At 29.2% G+C, this 16415-nt stretch overlaps 1 protein-coding gene across 1 annotated transcript in view; it reads left to right on the top strand.

The window, feature by feature from the left end:
* Positions 1–2169: 2169 nt before the first annotated feature.
* LOC123296180 overlaps positions 2170–16415 on the top strand; it is a 56652-nt gene continuing 42406 nt past the window's right edge. Inside the window, exon 1 of the mRNA XM_044877641.1 lies at positions 2170–2329. Coding sequence (XP_044733576.1) covers positions 2227–2329 — 103 coding nt within the window. The 5' untranslated portion in view covers positions 2170–2226. The remainder of the gene's footprint in view (positions 2330–16415) is intronic.

Below are 16415 nucleotides of genomic sequence, written 5' to 3'. Positions count from 1 at the left end.
ATGGAGATTAATATTTGTTAAATATATATGTATACAAACATTTGCTAAATAAATTTTGGATTCTTATTTTGTTTTATTTTGCTGGTTCTTTTTTTATAATAATGTATTCTTAATAAGCCAGACCCCGCTCAATATATACAGTATTAGAGGAGAGTATCGTATGTACTTTGGATCAAAAGTCCTTTTTTAAAATTTAACAATCTTCGTATTTAACTGAGCACCCTTTTCATTGATAAATATACAGATATATCGAATAAACACGCTTACTGCAAGGGTTTATTAAGTAGCTCTAAATAAATATTAAGCAGCTCTAGTAATATTAGGTAGCTCTAATAAAAATTATGTTTACATTTATTAAAAATGTAAATATAATTTTGACCTAATACGGCGAGGTTTTTCAAACTTTATCTGCTAAAATATGGCATAACAAAGCTCGTAAAACAATAGTTAGCTTGTTAACATAGTAAAAGCTACATTTATTGTTTTTTATCAAAAAATATCATTTCTATTTTACTTGAAAACAAAAACTCATAGACAATCTTTCTCGGGGTTGTTTGCTTATTGGTGAGTAAATTTTGTCTTCATATACAAAACCCAAGGTACAACACCTTGTAATATTTATCCCATTCGAAAGTTTCAGACATAAGATTCGAAAACGGCTTAATTAATTAAGTCAAAAATACCTTTGAGAACTCTTGGCTTGAAAAACAAATATTACGTAAACATTATTTTCTTTCGATTTGGAATTAATATTGTCCCAGACTCCTAAAAAATGCTGAGAGTAAATGCAACAATTTTCAATCTGATAACATAGTTCTTGAGGCATACGAATCAGTCAAAAAATTTCATTTCTCACATGATATACTTGACTAACTTCAGAACCTAATCTATACATTCTTGTGTATTATAAATTATAAAAAGTTATTTTTCCCACCTCCGGGTAGAAAGTGTCAACTTTCTGCCCAGTGTGCAAAACGAAGTTGACAGAAGTCGGGGAGAAAAATAGTATACACACCACGGGAGCAAGTAAAGAATGTATCAAATCTCATGTTTGTCAGAGCATGAGATATGAGACATTCTTTAACTTTGAACCCTAGGTGTATAATGACAGCCATTATCTTTTCGACTCAATAATTATTTTGCATACCTACTACGTATTTTAAATTAAACTTATTAGAATATAATATGGAATGTTTATTTATAAATTATTTATAAATAAACATCTTTGGAATAGCATAATAGAATATTTATTTGATATCACCCATGGGGGAAAGATATGTCCAGAAAATAATTAATTGTACAATCTAGATTTATTGAATAAATGCAAAGAAAAATATGATGGTACACCGAAAATACGTTTTTTTTTTTTTTAATTTTTAAGCCAAAATGTTCTAAACAAAATTTGTTTATTTTAAAATACATTATTATTCTTATTCACGTGTCTATAAAATAATTTAAGGGGGGGAGAACCAAGTAATACTTTATTATAAAAAACATATGACTTGATTAACGGTATTTATCAAAGAAATAAAATTAAAAATTTATAAATTGTTGAAATTTGAACAAATGTCACAACAATTGTCCAATTATCTAAAAAGAGTTATTAGCCGAAGGATTGAAGAACTATTTATTTCCTTATGAAGGGAGTAAATATTTGTAATATCTAATAACAGTTATAATCCCATATATGTAAATATTAATGTACCTGTAAATTATAATCATAATATTTATTATATAAAAAAAATGATAATAGTTACATCCATAAAATATACAACTACTTTTTGCTATAGAAAAAGGATACACATATCTTTCTTCTATGCTTTTTGCATACACAGACAGTGGTGTTTGCATTGCGCGAGCGTTCAATCGCGTTTAAATAAAACATGGCTGCCTGACGTAAAAAGTGTATTGAGTGAATGTGTGAAACTATACCAGATAGAAAATTTATTCAATTTTTCATAACTAAAAAAAAATTATTTGTTATGGTGTATTTAATTAATCATATTTCATTTATTAATCAAATATAACAAATATTTTATTGAATCAACTAAACGATATATAATATTTAAAAAAAAAATCTGCAATTCACTTAAAATATAAAACCAACAGATTTATTATAATACAGAAGTGATATGTAGTTTGAACATTATTGTTGACTTTAGGAACAATGACTAATTTGTCAGTGGATAAATAATATTGAGTCGATTTTTTTTGTATAAAAAGATTATGGAGAAATTATGGAGAATATTAATTCATTTATTTTTGGTTATACAATTCATTGTATTATGCAATTGTTTGCCAATATTTTCTGAATTAAATGAATATGAAGGTGAGTCACTGAGTCATAATAGGCTTTGCTGTCACTTTTTTTTCCTTATTAATAAATCTCTATGTACGTATTTAATTTATATAAATTATTATTTATCATTTATTATCTTTTGTGATGATCAATGATCATAATATTTTACTACAATTTTTAAACGTATTATTCATTTTTTAATGCAATTCAATTGTTTCTATTATTGTAATTCATTTGTTTTTTACATTTGTTTCGTTTTGTAACGATACTTGACTTTCAAGATAATCCTTTTTTTTTTAGCCTAAATAGGAAGTCAAATATCTACGTTCCTTTAATAAATTATCTTGAAAATAAAATTGCATGCGATACTTAATTAATTTTGAAAGTATTACAACATTTTTTTGTGTTGAGAAATTTAGGTATTTAATAAATTAGAAAAATTTTAAATATTAATATTATAATACTTAAAACAAATTATTATTTTTTATCCAAACGTAACCTTTTTTTTAGAAAAATTTTTCTCTAGAATTGTCAAACATATTGTGTGCAATGAAAATAAACAATGAATAAAAGTATAAATTATTCCATTTTTCTCTTGAACTGTTAAAAATAGTACGGCAAAATTGATTTTTAGGTAATTCTTTAAGATGGTTGGTGTACAAGTTGTAGTTCTTAAGCAAACTTAATTGCACATGAAATTAATTAATAATTGCACATGAAATTTGCATGCGGTTATCTTTCAGTTTCTGAGATATCGACTGAAGAAATTGCTTTGAGGTATCAACCTCGTGTATGGTTTTAGTCTACATCTCAGAAAGTACACATTCAATTGTCAAAGAGACCCGATTCTATTTTTTGGGTCAAAATTACTTATAAGTTACTTATTAAGAGACAAGAATTTGTCAGAGTTTTTGCATTTTCCATAAGGGAACCCTTTGAAAAAGTCAAGAAAATCCCGGTTTTATATTTGATGAAACTTGGATATAGAGTACTTTGAACCTAGAATTCAAAAGTACAAAAATTTTTATTTCGAAGCTATTATAATTTTGAAATAACTGATCTAATTGCCAAATGACGTGAATTTTTATATTTTTTTGAGCCGCAATCCTAAATAATCCCAAGACACTAAAATCTAGCTATTTTCGCGATAAGTTTCTGAGACTGAGACTGAAAAAATTGCTCCGGGATATCCCCTCTCATATACAATTTTAGTCGATATCTGAACAATGGAAATTTATAAAATTTAAAAATCTCCGACAAATGCGGTTTTTCCTGGTAGTTTTCTCAAAACTGAATCGATTTTCTTGAAACATAGCTAAGAACGCTTACCATTAAATTACCTTTCATAGAAAAAAAATCAAAATCGGTTCATCCGTTTAGGAGGTACGATGGCACGGACAGACACACATAGCGGTAAAACATCCCTCTTTAAAAGCCAGGGGTAAAATAATACTTGAATACTTGATTCTAAAATTCCTGTATGAAAATCTGATGTAAACATATATCACTCTGAATAATGCACAGACCAATCAAAGACAACAATTTTTCCTCGATTTATGCAATTTTCTTAAGAGTTTTCCCTTTGAACATATGCAGAAAAAGAACCACTTTAGCAAGTTATTTTATGTCCTTTCCTTATACAAAAATTGATCTAAGAAATTGGCGCAAAAATCGAAATATTCTAGAGTTCTCATTTATCATCTTTGATAATATTTATATCCTTTCAATTACCTAAAAGCAAATTTTAAGTCTCTAAAATTTTTGAGCTCATAGTTCATTTACTTCCATAAAAATGAGAATGACTTTTTATTAGAAAAGAGATGATGTACTCAAATCGTAAACAGGTAGGCGTTGTTATAACATGCAGAGATAACACGGATTTTGACACTACTAAACATTAGAGTGTGTAGTGTTTTAAGTATGTTTGTATTTGTGATTATCAATATTTTATTTGTTTTCTGCATCTGCGGAGAAAAAAAAGATTCATTTCATGTTTTCAGACAACAAAATTCATCAATGTCATTTTGTTTTATGGTTTCAATGGTTTCAAATTTGATTTTATATGTTGTTTTTAATACACTTCCGGAAAGTAATTATAAATTTAATTCCTCCCTAGGGCAACCGACTCTCTTTTTTTTAGCCATTTTTATAAGAACAAAAAAATTAATCCTTTATAAGGGTCATTCTAGGATAAGAGGTAAATCGCAACATCTTAATGCACTGTATAGGACGCATTATGATTAAATGCTCAATGAAAACATATTTTCTCGAAATTACCAATTTAAGTCTGAAAAAGTCTCTACGCTCTAACCTGCACCCTTGACGTTTATAGTAAAGCATGCAGACAGTTCATATCTTTTTTTTCGTGGTTATCAATTCAAAGTTTATTTAGTATGAATTTAAATAAGTATATTTAATAGTACACTTAATAAGCCGGAAAATATGAAAAAGTGGTGAAACAGCTTCGATTTTAAAAATTCTTGTTTGTAGGTGTTCCTTAGACCTTCGTCATTAACACTCCTAGCGGTGATTTTAATGGGATTGCAACTATTTTGAGTTACTTTTTGTCCTCGGATTCGTAATCAGCGACCACAAAATCCCTCGATGCAACCACATTCAGTTGATCTCAAATTCAATTACTTTTATTGCCTGTATTCAACAATACTTTAATATTTGAATGATTTACTGAAATTTTGTGGTTAAATAATGCTGGAACTATACAGGGTGTTCTGTTATTGACTGCAGATTGTTGGCTTACAGAAAAAGCTCATAAGGATGAAGGGAAAAGTTATTTACCAATTTTGGATCTGAGCCCTACTTTGCGAGATAATTAACAAAATAAATGAATATAATATTATAACTATATCGAATCACAGTTCAATAAATTATTGAAGGATGGTAAAAAGTTGTCCTATAATCTATTTACATATATAAAATAAAAACACTCAAAAAATATCTAATATATTCTACAATTCATCTAGACTCTATAAATTGTGAGAAAGTTTTTTCTAACCAAGGAATTTCACAATTTCGATTTCGATCGCTACCTCGAAAGAGTGTTTACTGTAGTGGATGAGTGTCCACTCTAAATATGTCATTATTTTATAAAAACATGTATAAAATTAAAAATAAAATTCCGAACAAAAAAATCTACTAAAGAATTCATTGAATAAATAATGAATGTTCTTAATGAAAGCATTACCTAAAAAATATTTCTTAGACACTGTTATACTTATGTATGTAAATATTATATTTATATAATGTACGCTGCGCGAAGACTCTCATGAAAATATTCTTTATAGGTCGGGGTCACAATTGCGGTTGTAATGCACGGTTGCACTTCAAATTTAACGTAACATGTGTATTGTCATAATTTATACTTTATATTATCGTTTTAGGATCCATAGATAAAATATGTGAACCTTAGTATTAATTTATTTTGGGCTTTAGGCTAGGTCGAAAGATTCGATTGGGAATGGGATGTTATATGAATTCTTTTCCCTTATCATATTCTTCATTAATAGTTATCGTTTACTTGGGAGCTTTAGGCCTATTGTGTTAAAAAAACTATCATAGTCGCGGAAACAAAACGGTCTAAGTTCGAAAAATTTGAACAGTAAGTTGGATTTGAATGCGATTTTTGCCATTGGATTCGGTAGAGCGTCAGGAAATTTTTTTGACCTAAATTGATTTATAAAAATTAAAAATATGCAATTTCCCTAAATAATATGCATTTTATAATTGCATTTTAAATTAATACTAAATTCACAATTCGGTTAATAGTGATGAAAATGATTCCAAACTTGATACTCGAGGGTTTTTGGGGTCCCTGAACTCGAATATCGCGACAGAATGGGGCACCAAGTACCTGGCGCCCATCGAACCCCAAAAACCCCCGAGGATCGAGTGTAGACCGATTATATAACGAATTTCACGACAACTCCAAGAGACGACTGGGATCGTTTACCCTGGGCACTAGGTACCTCTGAGACCAATTCTGATGCAATATTCGTGTTCAGAAACTCCAAAAATCACCGAGTAACAAATTTGGAATCATTTTCATCATTATTCATCGAATTGTGAATTTAGTATATTTACGGTTAATTTAAAATGCAATTATACAATTTTATAAATCATAATCAGGTCACAAAATCTCCTGATGCTCTAACAATTCGAATGCCAAAAACCGCTTTTATTTCCTTTTATTTTCTTGATTTGCCCATTCTTTTCCGTTCATTAATTTTCGTTCCAGACCATTTATAAAATTTTTCTCTAAAATTTAAAACGCATTTTCAAAAAACGCTACCTAATTTCATAAGAAAAGTGATATCCAAAATTCATTTTAAAATCAACTTTTTTCGAGATGGTGTCAGCTCTTATACTTTTTCTTTTAAGTATATTTTAGTCAATATTAACCATTTGATTAGTGCTAGCGATGGATGGGTCCAAAATCTCTACACGATTGTTTCATGCTTTAAGCATTGATAGTCTCCCATCCATATTTCCCTGGACATCAATGTGGACGTTCACAATGTTAACGAAATGTGTCATCGCGAATCCAGCACTTCGTGGAAATAGTATATTTTTCTCTATCTCTAACGCGTTTAGACTTTGATGTGAAAGTAACAAATAATCATAAAAATTGACCTTGAGAACGATTCATGTATATTGTCCAACTTAGAACAATTATTTTTCTAATGCATTTTTTGTTCCAATTTTAATGAGAACAAAATAAATTAAATGAGTCGACATTTTTGACAAATTTTATTTTATTCTCAAGGTCTTTTATTGTTACTTAAATTTTCACAAAATGTTAAATTGGTCAGGGAGCTTTTAAAAAACCGATGCTATAGGTAAAACAAGTAGTTTGTTTACTACAGACTCTCTGGTAAATTTGTTTTAAGTTCATTTAATAATTTTTGCGATTTATTTGTGCAAATCAACCATAAAATTCGTGAATATATATTTTTTTCGTATCTTTGTAGATACTTTATTTTATAAAATTTATATCTCCCGCACGGAGAAAGGTTTAAATATGAAATTCGTTTCAATTCCACTGGGATTTTTTTCATAACATATCATTCGCATTTTTTTACTTCTATGTACAGAGTGTAATATTTTTGAAAAAAAATTAAAAAGCAGTTCGTATAAACCTATGGTTAAACATTAGAAAAGTGCGTTGCTAAATTTTTCAAATGAAACTTTTAGTACAAAATTTTTTTGTTTTAATGTGAGGTTCTTTTTATAAAAATAGGAAAATATGTTAAAATAAACATATGATCAAAAGCTTATAATTTTTTGCCAATCTGTATCTCGAAATTTGACCTAAAATTTATTATTTATTATTTAAGTTAAAACAAATTATTTTTTTTTGCCTTCGTTTCAAAATTTGATCACCGTGTATTTATATAAACCTTTTAAAATTATTTTTGTCCAATAAAAATCAGATTAAGGCGAGGTAATAATAAATCTTCGACAGATTTTTTTTTTTTGTAATGCACGCGATTTAATTTTTTAAAAGTAGAAGCTTTTTACTTTTGAATCTATAGAAGGTGGCAACATTCGAAAATGTATAAAAATAATGGAAAAAATTAAAATGCGAATTTTGTTATGAAAATCGGTATATGGGTCTAAAAAAATTTTCTAAGCATGGCCCTATTTGTCAATTTGTATTAGGCTGAGTTTAAAGTTCTGATTCCATCACCCTGTATGACTGTGCAAAATTTCAAATCGAAATTTCTATAAATAATGAAAATATGAAGGTGTCTTCATCTTAAATGCGACACAGTGTATATGGAGGTTTGTGTGCCATATTTTCAAGTGGTTCATGATTATACTTCGATTATATAAATGAAGATGGGACCAACTTGAGTAATGTCGGCGTCCCAAAGCAATAATAAAATATTTATTTGATGTTGTTGGTTAATAATTTGGGCTTAAAAATTAATTTGTCTATAAGGGAATTTTTTTACCATACATATAGTAATATGCAAGGTATACTAAGTTTAGTCCCAAGTTTGTAACGCTTAAAAATATTGATGCTACGAACAAATTTTTGGTATAGGTGTTCATAAAATCACCTAATTAGTCCATTTCCGGTTTTCCGTTCATCCGTCTGTCAACCCGATAACTCAAAAACGAAAAAAGATATCAAGCTGAAATTTTTATAGCGTGCTCAGGTCATAAAAATTGAGGTCAAGTTCGTTAATGAGCAACATAGTTCAATTGGGTCTTGGATCCTTAGAACCCATCTTGTAAACCGTTGGAGATAGAACAAAAATTTAAATCTAACAATCTTCCTAATCAAAAAATAAACAACTTTTGATTGGAACAATTTTTCGTAAACATCACTGTTTACCCGTGAGAGCGCAAATTAGGCGTAAATTATATAGTATGTATTATATGGGAATATCAGTTATGTATATGTGACATGTATGTATGTGTAATGTGACACTGTCTATACATGGTATTTCAATAATTAACTCAGTCAATTGTTTGTTTTCACTTGTTTTTTATGTATGCTGTGTATTTTAACAAGATTTGATAAATAGGTAACAACAGGTAATAATAATATACAAGTTATAAATTTATATAAAATAAATATACAAAATTTTCCCAAAAATTAAAAATTGAAACGGGAAGAGAATATCTTAATCAAGGCCATATAGTAGTAATATAATGTTTTTGGTTCTAAAAATAGGTACTTTTAATAGAAATTTTATATTTGCTTAGGAAATGCGATTAAATATTTTCTTAGTTGTCTGTGACTGTGCTATTATATTATGCTTGGATTTAAAAAAAATTAATGTTTTTTTAGTTCAGGGTTACCAAAATTATATATAAACAAATGAAAATAAACAATTGACTGAGTTAATTGTTGAAATATTCTGTATAGAAAGTGTTGAATGTGAGTGCTTGCTATATTTTTTAATAAATTAGAAAAATTAAAAAAACCAACAAAATTATGGCGGGGTCTTCTTAATTGTTTTTTCGTTTTTCGACAATCTTTCACAAGAACATTAGTTGAAGCTGCCTGCAAATTTTTAACTGCCTATCTTTTATAGTTTTGGAGAAAATGGGCACCAAAGTGTTGTCCTAAATTTACACTCTCGCGGGTAAACAGTGATGTTTACGAAAAAGTTTCAAACGAAAATTGTTTATTTTTTGATAAGTTTACGAACTTAAACTCACTTTTTACGTACTGAGCACGCTATAAAATTTTAGGTGGATTTCTTTTGTTCGTGTCTTTAATATTTTTAATCATTCAATCTTGGGACTAAAATTAGTATACTTGGATATATATTTCATATATACAAGGTATAAAAATCGCTTTTTTATAATCTTAAAAAAATTGATTCATAATAGTGATGAGTCGGATCGGCAAAAAAGTAGATTGGCTGATACGGTACGAATAGTGGTCAAGATCCGCAGATACGGATCTTAATTTTAAAGCTATATCGAACATTTTTTATTGATTTATGTATTTGCACAATTCAAAATTCCATTTTAATTATTACAAATTTTTTCTTAATGTCTTCTATTTCCCATAAATCGAAAAAAAATTGTACTTCCGCTAAGAAAGAACGGGTTCTTTTTTTTATACCGAATATCCGGCACATCACTAATACATAAACATATCATTATAAATTATCTATGTCATCTTTCCGTTCCTCTCTCCGCAAAAAATTAAGAAAATGTGTGATGTTTGTTATTTGTGAAAAATTGGGGCTATAAAATGCTCGAACAGATATTTCAGAAGTTGACCGCACTTTCTAATAAGGAAAATTCTATAATTTTACTTTTCAACCCCGTATGTTTAAAACAAAATATTTTTCGATTAAATAACGTTTTTCCATGTTTTGTTCATTAGAAAATATTAAACAACAGTTCAAAAATTGTCAAGAATTGGTAGAAACATCTTTAGGCCGACCGCATACGATCAGAATTTCTGATAAGCGATTCTTACCGGATTCTTAGCATATATTTTGTATTAGACCTCGTACGTTATGAGAATTTTTGATAAGAATGTCTTGCATGTACTGTCTATTAGTCACATACAGGGTTGCAGAACGTTTAATTATTTTAGAAAAACAAGTAGAAAAAAAGGGTGCAGAGCTATTGATTAAGTACAAAAATATAAGATCTCACGTTTTGAATCTCCGACACAACAAAAGTAGAGATGTTATAAGTTTAACGTTTAATGGTGCGTATCCATGTTTCGGTCTGAGGCATCATAGCTCTCCTAAACGGATTAACCGATTATTATACCATGCATATATGTAATATGAAAGGTATACTAAGTTTAGTCCCAAGTTTGTAACGCTTAAAAATATTGATGCTAGGCGCAAAATTTTGGTATAGGTGTTCATAGAATCACCTAATTAGTCCATTTCCGGTTGTCCGTCCGTCCGCCCGTTTGTGGGCACGATAACTCAAAAACCAAAAAAGATATCGAGCTGAAATTTTACAGCGTACTCAGGACGTAAAAAGTGAGGTCGAGTTCATAAATGAGCATCATAGGTCAATTGGGCCTTGGGTCCGTAGGACCCATCTCGTAAACCGTTAGAGATAGAACAAAAATTTAAATGTAAAAAATGTTTCTTTTCAAAAAATAAACAACCTTTGTTGAAACATTTTTTCGTAAACATCACTGCTTACTCGGGAGGGCGCCAATTAGGCAGAAATTTTATAGTATGTACTATACTTGAATATCAGTTATGTATGTGTCACATGTATGTGTGTGTTATGTCATAAAGTAATCAACACTGACTATGCATGGTATTTCAACAATTAACTCAGTCAATTGTTTGTTTTCACTTGTTATTTATTTGTTTTTGTTTGAAAGGTGACTTGAACGAGATTGTTCTTATCTATGTTTCAAGCAAGACTATTTTTTTCAAGACTACTCTACTGTCTTTTTCGACGTTTTAATGGCCTTGTTCATATCTACGTCCCCTCCAAATTAAGATAGAAGAAGCGTTAATTTTTGTATGTAAGTTCAGAGAGTACGTAAGAAATGCCGTGTTTGGGTTGCCAATTAACCCCTATTTTTTTACTCTTTTCCTAGTTTTCTATTAAACGTCACAATTTCTTATACGATTTTCTACACAAAATATCTACAGGAATTTGTTTTTTATGATAATATAGTGTGTGCAACGTATCTTATTTTCTTCTAGAAAAATTATAATTGTATTGACGACCTTAAACGTTTATTTCTGAAACGAAGCAAGATAAATGATTGAACCTAATGGACTGAACTAAATTTTTTTACTTCTACGTTTATAAACCGGAAGCTACCTGCTTCTCAAATAATAAAAATTCATTTTGTCTTGTGTAACGTAGAAAATAATTGAAAATTAAAACAATCATTTATTATTTTTTATTATCATAAAAAATAAATGGCATAGATACTGTTCAAATTCTATTCATATATGATTTACATTGACAACTTGCATTATTTGCTTACATAAGTGAAAAAAAAAACTTTCAGCAACAGAGTTCTATCACTAATGTCATATTTCCTCTGCTTCTTATTATTAGCTAATCTTTTTATTGAATTGATTTTTGTCTTCATGTTTTACGCATGAAGTACTCCCCTAACTCAATTTGCTGGGGCTGTAGAGATACATAAGTTCTTAAGAATTCGAAAAAGTGTGATATTTTGACATTACGACAAAAAATGAATAAAGATGCTGAAAGTTTTTGAACTCCCAAACATATTCTACTGGCATTAATTAATTTAACTCTGGTACCAATTTTTAATCGTCTAGCTTAATTTAACTGTAAGGATGCGCAATGAATAAAAAATTGCAGTGGGGTAATATAGGTGCGCAAAGGTTTAAAAACGTCAAAATATTCGAATTTTCTCCTGGGAATCTTCTAAAAATTGCTTAAAATCGTCACTTTAATAAAAATCGATCGCCTTAGTCGATTATACTACCAAATTCCAGTTTATTTTAATGTCAAAAAGTAGCCCGAAATGAATATGCGTAGAAAAAATATGTCGTTCATCTCGAAAACTCCATAAAATGTGTTTTAAAGGTTATAAATCGGATTTGTAACATACCCTCTTCGTTGATCTTCAATACAGTGCATAAGTCTATAGTTTCGGAGAAAATAAGACTAAAAACAAAAAGTGTAATATGAAGTGTCACCTCTGCTCCTTGTTATAAGCCGTTATAATATTATATATAGCTCATTATCATATGTATGAGTTTCTATATATGTATTATAAATTATCTATTGAGTTTTACAAAACCAATGTAGTCGAAGAGTCCATGGTAGACTCTTCGTCGAAATCTTTGTTGAAAACGAGTTGATAATTAATTGGCAAACAGTCGAATGTTTTTCGATGAAACACTATACCCAAATCTGTGTAAAGTAGGATGTGCCATGCAAGAAATAATTATTCGCGATAGCTTTAAAATCTTAAAAACTAAGGAATCCAAGAAGCTCAAACCGCCCCCCAAAATAATTTTGAAAATGATTGGAAATATAATAAATTGTGTTTATCATTTTTTCATATGATTTTTTTGACACTTTAAAAATATAAAAAAAAATTTAAAATTCTTCGAATTACAAGCTGGTGAAATGGGTACTATAAAAAAACACAGCATCCTGGTTGATACGATTCCAGCCCTTCTACCCTTGTTGTGATCAAATTTCTAGGCCAGAATATTGCCTTAAACAACGACATTTCAAAGCCATTACTGGGTTAGTATTGATTTTACATAATCGATTTTTTCGATATTTTATGCACGATTCAAAAGCATCCATTTGCATAGTTAAAAGCATAATTTTTCTTATGAGTCACTCACACATGCACTATTTGTAAAAGCTGGATGCGTTCAATTTCGAATGTCATGTATGAATAGTCATGTATGAGTGATTCGCAATAAAAATTATTTTCTACTTATTTAAATACTTTTAAAACTAAAAAACGTATGTATGCCAAATATGGTGCAAGCGATAATAAAATCAGGTCATACATAAAAATTTATTGTCATCCGATTTAACATATGCATGCAAAATTTCAGCTCAATCGAAAACTGAAAAGTGGGTTTAACTTGCAAAATTTGATTACAAATAACAGACAGGTGAAACAATAAAAGCTTGTAAAACATAAATTATTGACGCAGCCTATCAGCGAACATTCTTTGCAAATCTTATTCAACAATTTTTTTGGCATTTGTTTTATGGCAGAAGGATAGGTAGAAACTGTCTACATCTTAAGTACGAGCATAAAGCAGGCTTCTGTTAAATATTTTTTTTAAATATTTTAAGGGATCACTCTGATCAGAGAAAACTTGCTATGGCCTCTTCGACTACTAATATTTCTACAGTCAACGTAAGGTATATATGGGCACTTTTTATTCGAGTGTAAATTTGTTGACAAATAAATTTAGATATATTTATGAATACATAAATGAAAAATAATGTAACAAGTCACACAACATACATAGTTTCAATTATCTACGTACAGGTAGTACATTATACTAGTGCATTTAATAATCAAACACTGAAATCTGGTCAACACACACAGCTTTAGGTAATGTCCATAACAACCTGCGCGAATTCTAAACTAGTTTTGAATGCTAAACTTTGTTTTTAAGAAAACTTTCTTTCTGTGATAGATAGATGGAGGCCTATCGGCAGTACATTTTAAGATTATTTGCGTAATACAGAGAAAAATACCAGAAGTATCAAAGTTGTGCATTTTTTATTGGGACATCCTGTATATTATATTATTTTTAGTTTCTACGGTCAATATAAAATTGAGTTTCACTTGGGTTTACCTCTCTTAAAATTCACAGTTTTCGAAATATTCTTTATTTTTTGAAAAACTTCTCAAATCTAATATCCGTTTTTCAAACCAATTTCATCTTGGAGTCTACTAATCGATTGAGTTTTGTGTCGCAATTGTTAATAATTGAATAACATATACAGGTTGTCTTAAAATTATGACTAAAGAAATACGAAATTTTAAACAGTAATCATTGTTTCACTTAAATAGAACATCCTGTATTTAATGGCAACAGTAGATGTAAAATGTAATTCTTTTTCAAATACCATAAAATTTCCTATAGCTTACTGTTTACGATTTCATGGAAAACGCACAATTTTCTAAATGCGAACTGATAGCGGTTATTGCCTGTTTTGATAAGCCAAAATTATTTGTAACAGTAAGTTTCAACCAAACATTTTATCAACAATCAAATATTATTTGATTTTCCCAATAATGATTATACATTTGTATTTCACATCCATCAGGAAAATCTCACTTTCTACACTAGTGCACTCCTTTTTTTAATCCCTTAACCAAGTGGTCGCTATATGTGTGTGTCTGTCTATGGCATCGTAGCGCCTAAACGGATGAACCGATTTTGGTTGTTTTTTTTCGTTTGAAAGGTAATTTAATGGAAAGTATTCTTAGCTATGTTTCAAGTGCGAGTTTATGATTCCGTACCCGGAACAACTAAAAAATAGGCGATGTTTTTCAAAACCGGTTCCGTTTGGAGAAGGAAAAAGGTAATTTATTGGAGAATGTTCTTAGATATGTTTCAAGTGCGGTTTAGGGGTTCCGTACCCGAAAAATTTCGTTGGATTTGTTTAAAAATATTTCACTTGTAAGATAATTTTTATTTCGGTGTTTGATGGTTACAAATAAAAAAAAAACTAACTAATACGTATACAATCAATGGTGGTTTGATGTTTATGTGTTTGCACACACATGTGCTACTTTTTCAAAATACACACACCACATGCATATTTAAAATAATATATGTAAATTTATAATATATTTTGATTATGTTTTGTTATAATATAAATTAATAAAAACACTACAAATAATTAAAATTCTTCAAGTCAAGTACCTACTACATATCATATGTTTTTAAAACTATACATATACACTCTAAAATACACGATTTTGTAATCAATGAAACTGCATTTTAAATTGACAGTAAATGTTATTTATTTATTTCTTTCTAATTTAGGGATGTTCTTAAAAGAAAAAGTGGTGGGACAGCTCAGATTTCAAAAATTTTTTGTTTACGTGGTCTTTAGACCTTCAGGAACATTCAGCCGCACTTACCTAAGCATTTCAAAGAAAACTGAGAAAATTGAGGTAGTTTTCCCATCTCCAAAGCACTAGAAATAGTAACAGTGAAAAAAAATCAAAATTTCACCTCGAAAATCGTCTCCCGAGTAAAAAGTAACTGAAGATGGTTGGAACCCCATGAAAACCACCCCTAGAAGTGACAATGATAAATATTTAGAAAATTCTAAATTTCACTTCGGAAATCGTGTCTTGAAAAAGCAACGTTTATGTGGTTGCACCAACATTAAAACCACCCCTAACTGAAAAAAATTTTAAATTTTCTACATTTTTTTAATCATTATTACTTCTAGGGGTGGTTTTAATGTGGTTGAAAGCACATAAAGGTTGATTTTTGACCTTGAATTTATGAAAAGCGGCCCCAAAAACTACCAAGACACGATTTCCGAAATGTAATTTAAAATTTTCTAAATGTTTATCATTGCCACTTCTAGGGATGGTTGCAATGTTTTTAATGGGGTTGCATCTTCAGTTACATCCTCGAATTCGGGATCAGTGCGCGAAAAACTATGCAAGATAAACGATTTTCGGTTCTATACTTGCTAGAAAGATGGGATTTTCACCAATCGACTCAAAATAAAGTCAAATTAACAGACAAGTTCAAAAGTTTCATTTTCCACAATGCAACGCCCCGGAAAATTGGAAAAACGGTTTTTCCAATTGTCCGGAGGATTACGTTGTGGAAAATGAAATATTTTGAAACTTCAATACTTTATAAAACTCATTAATTTCATCGAATACTTAATTGAAGTCTTCGATAAGTAAACTAAAGACAATTTATATTCGCATACCATGAAAAATCAAATGGAAAATTTTGTTTATATTTACGTTAAAAAATGGCATCATATTAAATTGAAAATTATTGTTTTATAACAATAAAAATTGTAATTAAATTAATATATTATGAGTGTACGTGACGTCACGTAACATCTTCGCCTTTCCCTATCATACATGCTGTTATCACGTTAAATAATTATATAAACAATAAACCCTTTCTTC

Source organism: Chrysoperla carnea, chromosome 3 (genome assembly GCF_905475395.1).
Source record: "Chrysoperla carnea chromosome 3, inChrCarn1.1, whole genome shotgun sequence".
Lineage (NCBI taxonomy): Eukaryota > Metazoa > Arthropoda > Insecta > Neuroptera > Chrysopidae > Chrysoperla > Chrysoperla carnea.
The sequence above is the reverse complement of the archived record's forward strand: the minus strand, read 5'-3'. Positions and strand labels throughout refer to the sequence as shown.